Here is a 17,900-nt window from a genome sequence, read left to right on the forward strand (position 1 = left end):
GATAAGAAATGCTATCAAAACGAAATCCTACAAAACAATATACTACTGGCCGGCAGCAATTCATACCCGGATAACGTCGGGACGGGCTGCTAGTTTGGTTATATAGGAGATTTATATGGGAGATGACCCAGAATAACCACTCCTGTCTTTGGCAAGTAGGCTAGCAACTTTCACACTTTCACTTGCTATAGTGCAAACTGGAAGGATCCAGATGACTCTCCATTTTTGTTATAGGGGACTACAATGTTGCAGCTGAACATGATGAAGCAGCTGTCTGCTACGGTGTATGACATATTAGCAAAGTATGAAATGATATGGATTCTCTTCAAGTGTGAATCTCCTAGAAGGTACCCTAAATGTTAGCAGTCTGAGATGGTGAAAATGGCGAAAAACAAAATCATAATTTGACACCCAATAAACCAAGTATAGTCACTCTAGATGTGATTTGAGTATGTGCTTTTTTCTTCACAACTACTACACCTTAACCTATGTTGAAACTTGGGTTATTAGTAGTTGTGAGGGATGGAAGCCTCACTCAAATAATAAACATAAGCCTTGACAGGATGACCCACAAAAGTTACTGAATAAATCTGTGCTTAACCCCCTGGTATCTTGGCATAAAGGCAGCTTAACTTAGAGGCATGTGTACAATAGTTATGCAGTACTCAAACAGTAATACAATTAAAACACAAAACAGTAGAAATCCCAAATCAATTTGTAAAAATAAATATGACACCACAATGACAAATTAGTAAAGCTGGAGTTATGAATTGTAAAAGTTGCCCTGTAAAGTCATAATTCAGGCCAACTGCAATGGAGTGTGAGTTGGTTAAAGAGACCAGATTCGTCCAGATTGTTCTGTGGGTCAAAGTCCACATGGGGAGCTGTAGTGGAGCTTCAGGTTGACGCGAGGAGATCGTTGTCAGGGCGAGGTGCATCACGGACAGTCGCTGTTTGGTGCAAAGAGTTTGTGCTGGAGCATCACGTGGATGGTTGATGTGGACTGCTGCCATTAGCGCTGGATCTCAGAAAAGATGTGAAGTGCAGGCTGTTGGAGATTCCCAACTGCGGGCATCACATCTGGCTTTCAGTCAACACAAGAGGCCATTACCCCCTCATGGGTCCTCCTCGTCCCAGTCTTTACAACATGAGGCAGTCTTGCCTCCACCCAGTCAATCACAACGGTATCACCCAAAAGCTAAAGGTCTCATAAACCCCTCCCACCCACCACCATGCCTGTTTTTTTCTTGCTCCGATGGCGGTCGGAACGCTGGTGCTCCGTGTCCTGTAGCTGTTTCCGGTTTTGCTGCGGGATGTTTTGCGGTACAGTGAGTTTTTAAAATCCACTTTGCTGAAGGTCTTTTCTTGTGGTTTGCAAATACATAGTTATTTCTGCCTTTGATGTCTCTGCGCGGCCGTATCGGTGCTGCGGTCGGCTGCCCTCCTGCTCCTGGGTCAGGACGCTCCCCCATCATGTGCTGGGCTGGGAGCTCTCCTGTTGTCCTGGCCCTGGGTTCTACCGGCGCTGAAGGTTGCAAGCTGCGTCTGCCCCCCTTGGCCATGTTGAGTGATTTATGGCTGTGGGTGGAGACTACAGGGCTGCCCTTTTTTGTTGGTTTTCATGTCTTACACAAACAAGACTTGGTTGATTGGGGACAGTATTTACGGGAGTTGCTGGGCACTTCCTTTTTTGTGTGTTGGGAGTTTTCTGTGGGGTTCACTCCTTTTTTGCTTGCCAATGAGTGAAGGGGCTTCTTCTCCGGTGCCTGCAAAGGCCATTTCAAAGCAGCATAATGTCCAGGACCTGCAAGAGGATGACGTTTTGCAGATTTCTAGGGCTGAGTTGATTAATTCTGCTGTCCAGTCTGCGCTGCTAGAGCCTGCGGCAAAGAGGTCTAAGGATGATGAGGAGGACATGGCCAATTCCCCTAAGGGAAACTACGTCCAGGGTATGGTTTTTTCCGACATGCTGGTCCATATTTGGGAGGTGCTTGGTTTTGGTCCTAAATCATTATTTAGGGGTTTACTCACAGTATAGTTACTCTGTGGTGGATGACCTTCCCTTCCATGATGTACTGAAGGATATACTGACTAAGGAATGACTTGAGGTTGATAAGCAGGGAATTCCTTGCTTTCTGGGGAAGCGGTATCGCCTGAAAGATTTTGACACCAAGTTTCCTCCGGTTCCTAAAGTCAATTCTCCTTTGTCCTCTATGGCTTCTGCTTCATCTTCCTCTTTGTCATTGGAGGTGGCTTCCCTGACGGACCCGGTGGAGCGGAAGGTGGAGTCTGCTCTCAAGCGTTCTTATGCGGCTTCTCCTTTTTGGGGTGTGGGCTAGCACTTATGTGGCCTATGCCTCACAGGATTTTGAGAAGTTGTTTGACTGTCTGCGGGATCAGAGGATCCTACTCCTGTGTTGGCTCAGATGCAGGTCTTGGCGCAATTCCTCTTGGATGTGACTTTTGATTCCTTGTGGGCCTTCTCCTTGGCTGCCGATATGGGGGTGGCTGATAGAAGATCTCTCTGGACCACGCCTTGGCGTCTTGAAGCTGCTCAGAAGGTCTTGGTTCATAAGCTGCCTTTTGAGGGACCCCGTCTCTTTGGGGACGATTTAAATGCGATGGTGCAGCACTCTGCGGAGGAGAAAAAGATGTTGAAGCCTTTTCAGCCTGTGCATCAGAAGAAATCCTTTTTTCATAAACAGGGGTTTCAAGGGGCTTTGTCTTCTCAGCCCTTTCGTGGTCAGACCCATGTTCAGGGGGCCGCGTTCCATTATAATCCCAGCCTCAGCAACAGCAGCAGCATTCCGCTGGTGCGGGACAGCAGTGACTGTGCCGTTGTGGTGTCTCAGCTCCATTTGTTTCTGGACCGTTGGTCAGCTCTGATTTCCGACCACTGGGTCTTATCTGTCATCGGAGGGGTTTATCAGATTCCCTTCCGGGGTTCTCCACCTCTGGATTACTTTCAAGTTACCCCATTGTCAAGAGACCCAGTAAGGCGGTCTGCCATGTTGTTGTCAAAGGGGCTGTTGTGCCGTTTCCAGTGGAGGAAATGGGCCTGGGGTTCTATTCCCATCTGTTTCTGGTCCCAAAGCCAGTTGGTTCCTTCCGCCTGATTCTGAATCTCTGAACTTTAAACAAGTTGGTGCAGTTAGATCATTTTCGGATGGTTACCTTACAGTCCGTCATTCCCCCTCATCCAGGAGGGCGATTTTTGGGCTTCTCTGGACTTGGAAGACGCCTCTTTTCACGTTCCAGTCCATCCTGCCAGTCAGCGGTTCCTGAGGTTTGCTGCCCAGAGGACGCATTTCCAGTTTCAGGTTTTGTCCTTCGGCCTCTCCACTCCTCCCAGGACTTTTACCAATGTATTGGCTCCTGCTGTGGGGGTTTTGCTGCATCGGGGTTTCTCCATGTTTCCCTATATTGATGATTGTTTGATCTCTGCTTCCTCCTTTCCTAAGGCTCTTCTGGTGGTGGAGGCTATGTTGACCCTGTTCCAGGATCTGGGGTTCAAGGTGAATCTGGCCAAGTCTCATTTGGATCCCGTTTAGAGACTTCAGTTCATCGGGGGTCTGATTGAAACCTCCCGGGGGGTAGTGTTTCTCCCTCCTCTTCGGATCCTTTCCCTGCAGACTCTGTTGCAGGATCTGTTGAGTCATCCCTCTGCCCCGGCTCGTGTTTGGTTGCAGGTCCAGGGGTTGATGTCTGCCACCACTGCTGTGGTTCCTTGGGCTCGCCTGCATCTCAAGTCCTTGATGACTCATCTGTTGGCTCGGTGGGACTCCTCCCGGGCGGATTACGAGACTCTGGTTCCTCTCTCTCCTGCTCTGGTACAGGACTTGGCCTGGTGGCTTCACACTTCCAATCTGGAGAAAGGGGTGCGGTTTTGTCTTCTGCCTGCCCTTTTGTTGATCACGGATGACAGTCTTTGGGGTTGGGGGACAACGTTGGGGTCCTTGGAGGCCAACAGTCAGTGGTCTTTGGGGGACAGCGCCGGTGCCTCGAGTTGGTGGCCATCTGGGAGGTGGTGCAGTTCATTCAGGTTCATCTCCACGGGACAAATCTGTTTGTTTGTATCGACAATGAGGTGACTCATTGTTACTTTAACCGTCAGGGGGGGGACCAAGTGCGCATCTCTGAATCTGCTGGCCTCCATGGTTTGTGCTTGGGCGGAATCTCACCTGTTGGCCTTGAGGGCTGTGTACCTTCTGGGGCAGTTTAATTTTCATGTGGACGCTTTGAGCCGCAACCTTCCATCCTCTGTTCTGTACCATCCCTCCCTTCCTCTGTTCCAGGCCCTTTGTCTTCGGTTTGGGACTCCCTGGATCTTTCTCTTTGCCTCATCTCACAACGCTCTTCTCCCCCGGTTTTGTACAGAGGTGATGTGTCCTCAGGCTTGGAAGATGGATGCTCTTTCGATTCTATGGCCTTTGGGCCTTCTGTATGCCTTCCCTCCTATTCCCCTCCTCCCAAGGGTGCTGCAGAAGATTCGGGGGAGAGGGTGTCGGTCCTGTTGATTGCTCCCTTCTGGCCACGCCACCTTTGGTTTCCTCTCCTGTTGCGGCTGGCGGGGGCGGTTTGTCTGGCTTCCTTTGGTTCCGGCTCCTCTTCAGTTTCAGCTCCTGTCTCTGCCTTGTCTTTGTCGTTTGCAACTGATGGCCTGGCTCTTGAGTGGTTGACATTGGAGTTTTTGGGCTGTTCTTCTGTGGTGGCTCGTGATATCCAGTTGTTACGTCGGCCTTCAACCCTTAAATGCTATGGTTGTCATTGGGGCTCTTTTGTCTCTTGGTGTTCTTAGCATGGTGTGGATACTGTGCTTGGGGATTCTGCTCCTGTGCTAGATTTTCTATGGGACGGGTTTTTGAAGGATCTTTCCCCTTCCACTTTGTCTGCTCAATGGGCGGTAGTTCATGATTGTCGGGGTCCTGGGGCTTCCTTGGAGGTTGTTGCCCCTTTGGTGAGTCAGCTTGTTCTGAGCTTTAGGCTTGGTTGTCCTGTCTCTCCTGTGATCATGCCTTCCTGGGATTTGCCTACTGTTTTATGGGGTCTGCAGTTTCCCTCTTTTGAGCCCTTGTTGGAGGCGGACTTGTTGTGGTTGTCCGCCAAGGTGGCTTTTTTGCTGGCCATCACCTCCGCTCATCGGTTGGGTGAGTTGGGTGCTTTGCTCATTTCTTTCCCTTATTTGCAGTTCCTGCAGGATCGGGTTGTTTTGCTGTTTGATCCAGCTTTTCTGCCTACAGTCTCTTCCAAGTTCCGTTTTCAGCAAGAGGTGATACTTCCTGATTTGCCTGTGCAAGTGTTTACCCTTGTTCCTTCTTCTTTGGATGTTCTGAGGACTCTTCAGATTTACCTCCAGCGCTCGCTGGAGTTTCGGATTTCTATTGCACTGTTTGTCTTTTGTGGGGGTGTGGCTAAGGGGAAGAAGGTTTCCACTTCTACGATCAGTCGATGGGTGCGTTTGGATGTCTGCCAATTCTATAGGTCTGTGGGTCTGCCTCCTCCGTCTCTGGTGCAGGGTCGTTTGACTCATTCTGTCTCTGCTTCCTGGGCTGAGGCGGCGGGGGTCTCTAACCAGGAGATTGGTAGGGCGGCCACCGGCAGTCCCATCACACGTTTGTCCGGCATTATCGACTTGATGTTTTACATGCCTCTGTTGACAGTTTTGCTGTTGCGTTTTGAACACTGCTGCTCGTTGATCATTTATTTGATTAAAGTGTTGTACTTTTTGCATGGATCCCTGGTGTCCTGCGTTGAGGGGGTAATGTCTTGTTACTTACCGGTAATCTTCATTACCCCTATTAGGGTCCTCCTCTTCCCAGGCCTCTTCCCTCCCTCCCTCTCTCTGTGTTTGCGTCTGGGTCTTGTTGATAACAGGCATGGCACTGGGTGGGAGGGGTTTATGTGACCTTTAGCTTTTGGGTTATAGTGTTTTGAAAATGCTGGGTGGAGGCAAGACTGCCTCACGTTGTAAGCACTGGGACGTGGAGGATTCTAATCGGGGTAATGAAGATTACTGGTAAGTAACAAGACTTTCACGGTTGCAAAGAGTTAAAAATGTCTGGATATTTTAACTGGAACTCCAGATTTGTATTTCGAGGTAGGAGGAGTACACTGTGAAGCCAGTCAAGAAACCAGGTCTTCGAGGGGTACTTATTGGGGATCAGAACTCACTCTAGCAAAGGCCATCAGCAGGGCACTGGCAGTTCCAGGCAAGTCCAGTTGGTACTTGTCAACTGGGCAGTTGCAGGAAGGCCCCTGGAAGCTTGTTGTGTCCTTATAGCTTAAACAGTGGGTCAGCAAATCGATCCTTAGAGCTACTACTGGGGAACGTGGGTTGAAGGCAAATAGGTCCAGTCTTCCTTCTTCAGACAGCAGGGCAGTCTTTTTTTGGACTCTTCTAAAGGTCCAGGAGTGTCCTGGTGAAAGGTTCTGAAAGTGCCTCTTTAATCCCAAGTACCAACCTGCAGGCGAGGGTACACACTTATTCTAATCTTTCTCATTTCCTGGGGTTGACTCCAAACTGTGTAGGACAACAAAGGGCAGGCACCCCCAGAGTGGGCTGCATTTGTCAGTGGCAGGCAGCTCTTAGGAGTCAGGAAGGGATGGGCCTGACTTGGGATTACCTTTTGATGCTTAGTAAGGTGGAGTACAACCCCCCTGGACATCCTGCTCTGGAGTTGAACACCGTGCCCAACATCCAAGGCCCTTTTATTCTCATGTCTAGATGAAATACACAAAATGCCACAGGAGAGCCATTCAAAGTAATGTGACCCTGCACACTGGCAGGAAGATACATTTTGTTATGGCAAAATATAAACTTTCCAAAAGTGCCCTTTTTCAAAATAGTAACTTAAAATGTGACTTTGCCATTAAAGAGGATTTTAAATTACAACTAATTTGAGTGGAAACAGCATTTCTCTACCTGGTCCCAAACTGAAGTTATAACGTATTAAGTATAATAAGGTAACCCATTGTTAGTCTATTGGAAAGATAGCCTTTCAACAGTGAAAAATGACTTTAGGAGCTTTCATTGTGAGGCAATGTATAGTTTAAATACACATGTCGTACTTTTTAAATACAATTCACCCTGCTCTACGAGTGGTTAGGGCCTACCATAAGGGGTGACTTATAAGTATTAAAAAGGAAGGTTTATGCCCGACAAAAGGTCTATTTTGCAAGCTTGAAATAGAAGTTTAAAACTGCACTACATGCTGCAATGGCAGGCCTGAGAGATGCTTTACAGTGCTATTTTAGTGGGTGGCTTTTTTTAATCCAGAAGATCTCTGGAGTGCAGAGCCAACAAGCCTTGGCAATGGCAAGTCGATGAGGTGCACAAGGGGTTGGTCCCAGGGGTTCTAATGAGGGATACTGGCCTCAGTATTGAAGAAAAGACAGGTCAGGCCTCAAGGGAGTTTCAGAACCACCACCTGTGTTGCTGAGCCTCAGGAAGCCCAGAGGACCATAAGTGCAGCAGACTGGTCAGCTTTGTTGCGATGCCTGCAGATGCAGAAGAGTGACTCCTTTACTCCAAGGGAGATTTCTTCGGGTGTCCTTGATGCCCACAGGTCTGTTGAAGAACCTGGATGAAGCACAGACATAGACCATGAAGAGGCCTTGAAGAACAGCAAGACCAGGAGCAGCAGGAATCTACCTTGGTGCAGTCTCAGTTCCAGTCGAAGTCCAACAAAGTCCAAGTGTCCTGACAAGTGAGGAGTGACATAGTTTCAGGTTTGAGTCTTGTTCCATTATGAATATAAGGACCCACCCACATGGGAGCCCTTAAGTACCCTAAGGAAAGGGTTGGAACAACTTGGGGGACCCTCCCAGAGGAGGGGCTGGACAGAGGGGAGGATACTCCCGTGTCCTTTGTCTAGTTTCAACCAGAGGGGGAACCAGGGTTCCTGGACTGGCTCAAACTGGAGTATGCATGGGCCCCCACCCTAGCCCAATACACTGAGAAGTATATTCACAAGAACGTGTGCTAAACATCACCAAAAAATGCTAACGCACCTTCACACATCGCAGCCTATCGCGGAAAAATTACCCTGTGTTAACGTGGAATTCACAACAAGGCGGTAGCATGCCAAAACTGCAGTCAATGTCCGTGATACAACCACCTCGACAGAGAAAGAAACACAAACCTCAACGCGAAAAAACATGCGATGGGCCAAAGCGCGATGAGGAAATCAGCAATAAGTCCAACAAAGTCGAAGTCCAACAAAGTCCAAGTGTCCTGACAAGTGAGGAGTGACATAGTTTCAGGTTTGAGTCTTGTTCCATTATGAATCTAAGGACCCACCCACAGGGGAGCCCTTAAGTACCCTAAGGAAAGGGTTGGAACAACTTGGGGGACCCTCCCAGAGATGGGGCTGGACAGAGGGGAGGATACTCCTGTGTCCTTTGTGTAGTTTCAACCAGTGGGGGAACCAGGGTTCCTGGACCGGCTCAAACTGGAGTATGCATGGGCCCCCACCCTAGCCCAATACACTGAGAAGTATATTCACAAGAACGTGTGCTAAACATCACCAAAAAATGCTAACGCACCTTCACACATCGCAGCCTTTTGCAGAAAAATTACCCTGTGTTAACGTGGAATTCACAACAAGGCGGTAGCATGCCGAAACTGCAGTCAATGTCCGTGATACAACCACCTCGACAGAGAAAGAAACACAAACCTCAACGCGAAAAAACATGCGATGGGCCAAAGCGCGATGAGGAAATCAGCGATAAGTAGCGCCAGGCCTGCAATACACACATGGCAGGCGGGAAAAATCACTATAAAAGTAGAAAAAACACCCAAACACAAACTGACCAACACCCAAGCACCATGGAGGCTGCCAGACCTGGCACAGAGGACGAGCGCAACCCCACAAGCACTCCGGATGAGCAGCCAGGGACCTCGGGGACAGGGAAGGGCAAGGACAAGAAGAAGAGGAAGCCGAAGTTCAGTCCGCAGGAAAACGGGATCCTGGTTCCGGAGGTGATCGACCACCATCAACAACTGTTCGTCACCTCCAACTTGTCATTGGGAACTAAAAATGGGATATGGCGGAACATTGTGGACAAGGTGAATGCCATCGGAGAGCACAACAGGTCAATGGACGAGGCCAAGAGGCGATAGATTGACATCAAGCGAAAGACCAAGGAGAAACTCGCAGCCAACCAGAAGGCAGCAATGAAGACTAGAGGTGGGAGCCTAACTCCATAGCTCGTGCTGGATGACATGGAGGAGCTGGGGTCGACAGTCATCAGTGTGGAGACTGTGGCCAGAGTCGGGGGAACGGACACTACTCGACAGGATACAACACAACTGCAACAGGGTGAGTGACCACCAGGTACTGGGGGACAGGGTGGAGATGGCCACAATGGCACACATGCACAATCAAGAAGAGCAGAGTGCACACCCACAATGACTCTGGGTCATGGCCCTGATCTATACACTGTCACAATGTACAATGCCATGCCGTCTGTATGTCAACATGTCCCATTGCAGAGGCACTGTCAACACCTCCTGTACAGCAGTCCCAGCCTCTCTTCACTGATGACGAGGAGGACACCACCAGCATCGACACCCAAGCCCTCCAACACATCATGGACATCATACGCAACTCACCTCCAGGATCAGGGCAGCCCAGCTGCATCGAGGAGACCCCACCCACTACCCAAAGCACCCAGCAGGAGGCACCCACAGCCCCACAGGGGTGGATTATTGGTTTTAAGTGCAGTGACCTCAGATATAAGGACACTAATATCTGTTGTGAGAGGTGCAAGAACCAACTCACACAGGCTTCAATGGCAGGCCTGTAGTCACAGGTCAAGTGAACTCCCATGGATGGCACAATACATGCTGCAGCCCATGGGAGACCCCTGATTGCCTAGGCCCTGGGTACCTTAGCACCATATACTAGGGACTTACAAGGGTACACCAGTAGCCAATTGTGGAGGTACCAAAGTACTTACTATAACCAATTTAGGGGAGAAAGCACAGTTGCTGGGGTTCTGATTCGCAGGATCCCAGCAGACTAAGTCAAAAACACAAAAAAAAGTGGGGGTAACCATGCTAGAAGAATCCTACCTTTCTACATACCCCCCTATACAAAATGAGATAAGACTAACCTTGCCCAGTTGAGTCTTTATTTTCTAAGTGGTCATATATAGAAGGTGCAACTGCTCTGGCATGGATACTCCCTGTTCTATGGTTTACTGAGCAGTTCCTCCTCTGAAGGGACTTGGAACCTCTCCAAAGGTTGTGGTGTCTACCTGCCAACTGTTTGAGCCAAGAGAGGGGCTTATGGTGTGTCTGACTAGTGAAATGAGGCCCTAACATGAGTTGCCTTAACTTTTCAGAACACAGACCACATCAGATGCCTTTCTCTCTATGATTGACCTGTACTTTTTCCTAGGAGTCAAACCTTTGCTGATAATAGCTTCTGGTTAATCATGTCTGTTTGTAGCAATGTGGGGCCAGTGAAGGGGTGGGCCAGCCTTGTCCCAGGTCTTGCTTTGTCCAATATTGTCCAGTTAGTGGATGTCACTTGCTTGTGTTAGGAGGGATCCCTTAGATTGCTGAAGGTCATCCACTTCCCTAGTACTGGGGCTGAGGGTCCCTAATCTGAGGATGAAGGGATTCCTCTTGGCAAAGGGCACTGTGGGGTCCACTTACACCCCTGGCCCCTGCAGCACCATGCTGACTAAGGATTTGCAGAGAGGGGCAGGATACCTGCTCCAGTCTTACTTCCTCCGTGGATGGTCCCTCTGCTCCCAATGGCTCTGCCAGGACAGGCCTGACCTCCTCTGGGACAGTTCCCTCACAAGGGATATGATCATCTCCCTGAGGAGGCTGACCCTCACCGTGTAAGTCTGGGGGAAGTATAACCCTTCTTCCTCTCTTTTGCTCTCTGAGGTAGCTGAGTGGGCCATCATTTCAGGCTCCACTGCTCCTTGACATCCCTGCTGTTGGACATGTGACCTAGTGGTCACACCAACTTGGTCAGGGAATTCCAACATGGCTAAGTGGGCTTTTAACTCTTCTACAGCCCAAGCTGGAGTTTCTAAATCATTGCCCAGGAGACAATCTACAAGCAGTTTGGTAGGTACTGCAACCCTTTTAGGGTCAGTTCCCCCATCACAGCTAAGAGGGACCACTGCCATGGGATGATCTGTTCTGACACTGCCAGCATTGGTCACCTGGTAAATTTGACCAGATAGGAGCTGTAGGAGGGACACAAGCCTCACAGTGATCATGTTGACATTGGCCCCTGTGCCCCTATAGGCTACAGGCTATAGGCTACAGCTTATTGACCATTTATAAGAGGCTTCTGTCTGTACGTGCCCAAGTTAGTGGGACTTGCAGCAAAAGTGGCAAGGCTGATGCCACCATCACAGACTAAGGTAGCCTGAGTGGGTGATCTGACTAGGCCAGACCCCTCTTCAGTATCCAATGTGAACTCAACTAAATTCTTGGGTGTACTTTTCCTATCAGTGCTACTGCTATAGGGCACTAGGGGGTGTTGTAGTAGTAGTGATGGTGCTAGCCTTAGGCCAATTTGAGTCTTTTGCCTAATGGCCTTTCTTGTACAGAGACAGCACAAGGCTTTCTTACCAAGGGGAGGAAGAGGTTTAAGACCCACCCCCAGAGAAAGATTCTGGAGGACATTCAGAAGACTCTTTCTTCTCTTCAGATGTTTCACTCCTTTCTCCTAGGACTTTGAAGAATCCTGCTTCTTCTGGTTACCACCACCTTGAGACTTGTGTTTCACCCTGGTATGAACCTATTTGTCTGCCTTCTTTTCCAATTCTTGGAGAGAGGTCAGATCTGAGTCTATCAGGTACTGGTGCAGTTGTTGATTTTGACAATTATTAAGGATGTGTTCCCTCACTAGTAAATGGAAGTCATGTACATTACTTCCATGAAGCTAGCCTTCCATAGCCTTAATACCACTGTCTACAAAATCTACCCAGTCTTGAGTGTGTGCCTGCTCTGTGTCCCTAAACTTAGCCCTGTATTGCTCAGTGTTTAAACCAAACCCATGTATGAGGGCATTCTTCAAGACTTTGTAATAATCTTCATCTTCTTCCCTTACAGTAAGAAGTTTGTCTCTACCTTTGTTAGCAAAGGAGAGCCACGAGATAGCTGCCCACTGCCCCTCAGGGACCTTCTGTACCGTGGCTCTCTCTAAAGCAGTGATCCATTTATGGATGCCATCCCCCTTCTGGCAAGGAGGGACTATCCTGCTCAGGTTTCTAGTGTCAAAGGAGTTTTCTCTAAGCCTAGGTTCGCTAGTGCTGGCACCATGGGATCCTAATCCCAAATTGAGAAATGTGCAAAGAGGGTATTATTGGAACTAATGATTCTCCACTTAGATTCTCTCTAATTGTCATAGAACGCAAATAGTATCTAGAGGTGCATTCGTGCATTTATCTTCAAATCTTAAATTGTGCAGTCTGGTGAGGTGGGCCTCCCCTCCACAAAATACATGAGATTATATGGCTAATTAGCAATGCAAGATGTTTTTCAGACTAGACTTTAAGTCAGTCTACTATTTAGTAGTTGGAACAAAACAGTTGTTGGGACGGAATTGTCACCTGCATGGTAAACAGGCGTGCTTCTCACCCTGAGGGCCCGACTGCATGTGAATCAGGCACTGCAATCAAGCTAATCTTGCTTGTGTGCAGAGACCTTGGTCTGTCCATGGTACCAAGACCCAGATCTTCCTCTGTGTCGAGGAGGGGCACATCAAGCATGGATGTATGACGTTATAACGCATACTTTTACTCCGCAGACCATTACAACGCGACTTTTACTCTGCATACCGTTACAACGCATAGCGCCTTGGGGCGCTGGATAGTGGTAAGTATAATTTACTATTCTAACTCCAGTCCCCGTGGACCCTAGGGAAGGTGTTGGATAGTAAATTATACTTATCCCCTATCCTAGAGCGCCCCCCAGCGCAATGCGTTGTAATGGTATGCGGAGTAATGGTCGCGTTGTAATGGGTCTGCGGAGTAAAAGATCCGTTGTAACGGGTGTATACCATCAAGCATATTGGTGTGGGGTAATTGCATAAAACAGGGGTGGCAGTGTGGCAATATTTCGTGAATCATCAATATTACTAGATCTTTTTTCTGTGTCAAAGGTCTACTGAGCCCTCTTTTGTAAAGTTCTGCTTTTATGTGAGTTCCAGATCCTTGTGCTGAAGTTCTGTGTTATTGTTGAGTACATGCATGTGCTGTGGGCTTGCAACACATGTGGTAGTTGGGCTATGTGTGGTGAGGCTCTGGGACCAATGCGATTCATTTTGTCTCCTAGTATAGCATGGCATAAGGAGGGTGGATACAGCTTCCCCTGGACAGTGGAAGTGTATTGACAGCATTCCTGTGGCTTGTGGGCAGAGATGTAGGCACTGACGTAAGTACAGATGGAGCCAGGGCTACCCTTCAAGTTTCATTGATGCTTACTTAGGAGAGGAATACTGGAATGCTACATTTGATGAATCATTAGTGTGGGGTGAGACTTCAGTGTCTGTTGTGCAAGGTGAGGACGTTTCTAGACAGTCCATGCCCTTTTGTCTGTCCGATTACTATCTCAGAAATGCTATGGATACTCCTGCTTGGAGCTAACATCATTGATACCTGCTGTGATAACCATCAACTTGCAAAAAGACTGTCTTAGCAAAGTCAGAAAAGGAAATTTGAAAGAAAACCAACCCAAATCAGCTATGAAACTGTGGACAGTGGATCCACATTTCCTGCCTGCAAAACGAGTATCAAAGTGGGACCCAAACCACCATATTTCTTTCCATTTCCAAGCTCTTTATGGCCAAAGAAGGGAATTCTTCACAGAGTACTAGAAGGGCAAGAGCATATGAAACCAGTCAGGATTTCCTTAATTCCCGACACATCCACCAACAGTAAATAGAGAGTTAGCATGGCATTTAATACACATTACCTGTAAGAGAATGCACAATTGACCTGAGTTTATTTTAACGTGCCTGTTCATTTTTATAAAATAAACACAGTGGTTATTAAATATTTTCACACTTGGAAATGACTGTCTTCATATAGCCAGAGAGGGTGGTACAGATCAAGTACATTTTAAGATAACTAATGCAGAGTACTTTTAATTTCCTCAGCAGCCCCTCCTGGGGTATTGCTAGTTGTGTACTGGTTTTTTGGTATTGGTTTTAGAGTGAATCCAGTCCACAAACGTAGACACTTTGGTATAAACGCCAGGCTTCAGGCCACATCCATCTCCCCAGCTGATGATTCCGTACAGGTACGACACCTTTCCATCCTGACAGGCCAGCGGTCCTCCTGAGTCTCCCTGTGTGAGGAGAAAAGAAAAATGTTTACTTTAAGCAGAAAACACTAATATAATTTGCTAAAGGTTCGTATACAACACATTAAGGTCTCTTGCCCTTGTTTCCAGAACCAGAGCCACTGTTTCTTTGGAATGATAATTTTAGTCCTCACTGTTGGTGCTAGGACCCTTGCCCTTGTATCTACATCTACATTCTGTGCAACTTTTTAAATGAGTCTATTGTTGTCTCTACCAGATGGTCTTGAATGCCTGATTGGTACTCTCCTCTTTGGGTGCTCCATCAAGATCCTTCTTCATTATCCCTTCCTGATTATACATACGGTATGCATCTTCTTCTATGAGTTTTACTGTCTACATTGGAGCCCTCTACTGTCCATTGGATCCCATTGATATGTCCCCATATGATGTTTTTCAGTTGGGTGCATCTCGTGGTAATTCAGAAACTATAAATTATATATTTTAGCTATCATCTGGTCATAAAAATAATAAGTCCAAAGTTCCTATTTCTACACTGTAATCAGTGGGGTTCTGTTTTTAAAAGTTCCTTCTGACTTGGGTGATATCTGGCTTTGCTTCTGTGAGTGTATTTTCTACAATTTAAGTTCTCTTGGGGAGCTGTTGATTGGAGAGCTGGAGAGAAAGCTGTTGTTGGAGGTTGGTGTCCTTATCTTTAAATAAATAGCATCTTAATCATTCATCGTTTGAAATGCAGACCTTCATTTGGATTCTGGATAAAGGGACTGCTAGAAATATTTTGTCAGTCAAAAAGCTTTATTATCGGCTGGAAGCCATAAAAGCACATATAAACAATTTTTAGAATAAAACAAGCCAGTTTACAAACAGTATGGTGTACTCATGGTGCAAAACAATCGAGGAAAGATTTTAAGATACAGCATTTAAAAATATAAAAATATCCTAGTAAAATTTAACATATCCACTCCCTTCCTTTTTTATAAAATTCATTAAGGGTTAAAATAGTCACGGAAATAGAGATCTCATAATTTGGCATTTTTGATTATTGCTCTTCAGGTGCACCACATAGACAAAAGATATCTGGAGGTCACAAATACAATCATAGGGGAAGTATCGTACTTTAAGATTCTAAATACATCCCTGAAGTCCCTAGGACCCATATTCTTGCATAATTGAACAATCCATTTACCTCTTGCCTTAAGAGTACAAAGGGCAGAAGAGCAGAACGTGCAGATCTGTCTCCTCACTACCTTCGCACCCTGGGCATGTGCTAGCTGCAAGGGGTGCATTCAACCACTTATTGGTCACTGCCCTAACTGGGAGTGTTCCATGTCTAAATTGCACTGTCGAGGCTTGGAAGAATCCAAGTCTGCAGGGTTCTCCACCTCAGTCCATAAGGTTTCTCTGTAGTTTCTTCGCCAGTAAGGGCTGGATGTCATCCAAGAATTGCTCAAAATGGTAGTTATCCTTGACCTCCAGTATTCTATTGGTCAATTTACCCATAGCAGGGTTAAGTGTTAGGCGATCCATGCGGTATTGTTTGAGTGCATTGGCCAAAGCCCTTTTGGGGATTAAGGGGCATGTTTGCTCGGGGGAAGTCCAGATGTCTGTCCTACGCAGTACGTGAAAAAGCTGCTTCACGAATTTTAGCCAGGGGATTTTCCCCACTCCCCTTATAGTCAGTAGATCCCTCAAGTCCTCTCTATAGCTAGACAGCTCTGGAGTAGTCCAGAGTCGCCTCCAATACAGCAGGGGGCGATTGACCATAACATCCTGAATAGGGACCAAACCCAGGTCTAAACGTAGTGGAATCAGAAGAGTGCTCTGAGGAAGCCTCAATAAGTGCCTGATGAAGCTATTCTCAGTGATGGACAATGAGGTAGGACTGACATGGCCCCACAACTCTACTCCATAAAGCGCACCACCCCTCGCCTGGGCTTTGTAGATTTCAACTGGTGGTCCCAGGCTTTTAAATGAGCACTCATTGTATACCTTTAGTATTCCACCAGAGGCTTGGGCCAACTTCAGGTTTGCCTTGGCCATGTGTGACCCCCATTCCATCCTATCATTCAGTGTTACCCCCAAGTACTCAAACGTGGATACTCTTTCCAGCACCGAACCATCCAAATGGGGGTGCGGGCAGTTGGTTGATTTCGCGTGGAAGACCATGTATTTGGTTTTGGAAAGATTGATCTCCAAATTTCTAGATTTGCAAAAAGAGCAGAACACCTCCAGAGTTCGCTGGATAGCCATGGAAGATTTTGATAACAAAAGCGTATCATCAGCGTACAGCAGGGCCGGTCTCTTGCGTGTGGCTAGGCTAGGAGAATCTAAATCCCTCGCACCCAAAAGGTGGTTAATCAAACCATTAAGAAACAAGGAAAAAAGAGTGGGGGCCAACACGGACCCTGCCTAACACCCTTTTCCACAGGGAAGGGGGCCGAGAGCTCCCCATTCTTCCCGAACCTCACCTTCGCAAAGGTGCCTTGATGTAAGCGTTTAAATAATTGGCACAGATTTTCTGGAGCACCCATTTCTAACAATATGGCCCAAAGCTTCTCCCTCTGTACGAAATCGAAGGCAGATCGAAGATCTACAAAGATCAGATATAGGCTGCCAGCTCCCATTGTTACCGTCTTCCAATATACCAATTGAAGTCTAAACAGTTGGTCGGTGGTAGAGACTTTAGCACGAAAGCCCGCTTGGAGGGAGGCCAGAATGTGGTGTTCATCAATCCAACACTGCAACCTCATTAGTAGAAGGCGGGCAAACAGTTTCTGCAAGACGTCAATCAGGCTAATAGGGCGGTAATTAGCCGGATCAAGAGGGGAGGCCTTTTTGTGAATGGGGATGATCTCTGCGCCCAACCATGTGTGAGGGATTTCCATACCGTGAAGGATGGCATTAAAATAAATCCAGATATAAGGCACCCAGACCTTCTGCTCACTCAAGAATAGGTCTCCAGGGATTCTATCCAATCCCGGAGCCTTCCCGGAAGATAAGCTCCTAAGAGCAGCTTGGATTTCCAACATAGTACAAGGTGTATAATCATAATCATTTGCCTCCAATGGTCCAGAGACGAGTATTCCCTTCGATAGGGGAGGAGAGGCTACAACAGTTTGGGTATTGCTATGAGAAAACAAGGACTTAAAATGCGATATCCAAACTTCTTCGCTCAGGTTAGGTACTAATGCTGAACGACTCTCAACTGAGCCCGTTCAGATTGCAAAAGGCCCTGTAATCACGACCGTCCAAGGCTTCCTTTATGTTTGCCCACCTTAAAACCTCCCATTCTGACTTAGAGTCAGCAATTGTGCTCTTGTAGGAATGTCTCGCTGCTCTAATGCTCTCGGCAGTTCCGGTTTTGACTTCCCTAACAAGTGCACATTTGGCCAACCTACAGGATTTGGTATACCATTGGGCGTGTTTTTTTGTCCGGGGCCTCTTATTGACTGTGGTGTAAAAGTAGGGGGCCAAAGTAGTGGATAAATTAGAGTGGATGATCCCAAGCGCGTAAAAATAGGAGGAATCAAAGTTATCGACCGGGAGTTCAAAAGCCTCCACTAGGGAGCGGGCAACATGTTGGTATAGGTCAGCTATTTTATCA

At 47.4% G+C, this 17,900-nt stretch overlaps 1 protein-coding gene across 1 annotated transcript in view; it reads right to left on the bottom strand.

The window, feature by feature from the left end:
• Window positions 1-13,917: 13,917 nt before the first annotated feature.
• Window positions 13,918-17,900, bottom strand: part of HGFAC (HGF activator) — a 751,326-nt gene continuing 747,343 nt past the window's right edge. The window contains exon 14 of the mRNA XM_078678540.1: window positions 13,918-14,323. Coding sequence (XP_078534666.1) covers window positions 14,153-14,323 — 171 coding nt within the window. The 3' untranslated portion in view covers window positions 13,918-14,152. The remainder of the gene's footprint in view (window positions 14,324-17,900) is intronic.

The sequence above is a fragment of the Lissotriton helveticus genome, chromosome 2_2 (genome assembly GCF_964261635.1).
Source record: "Lissotriton helveticus chromosome 2_2, aLisHel1.1, whole genome shotgun sequence".
NCBI lineage: Eukaryota > Metazoa > Chordata > Amphibia > Caudata > Salamandridae > Lissotriton > Lissotriton helveticus.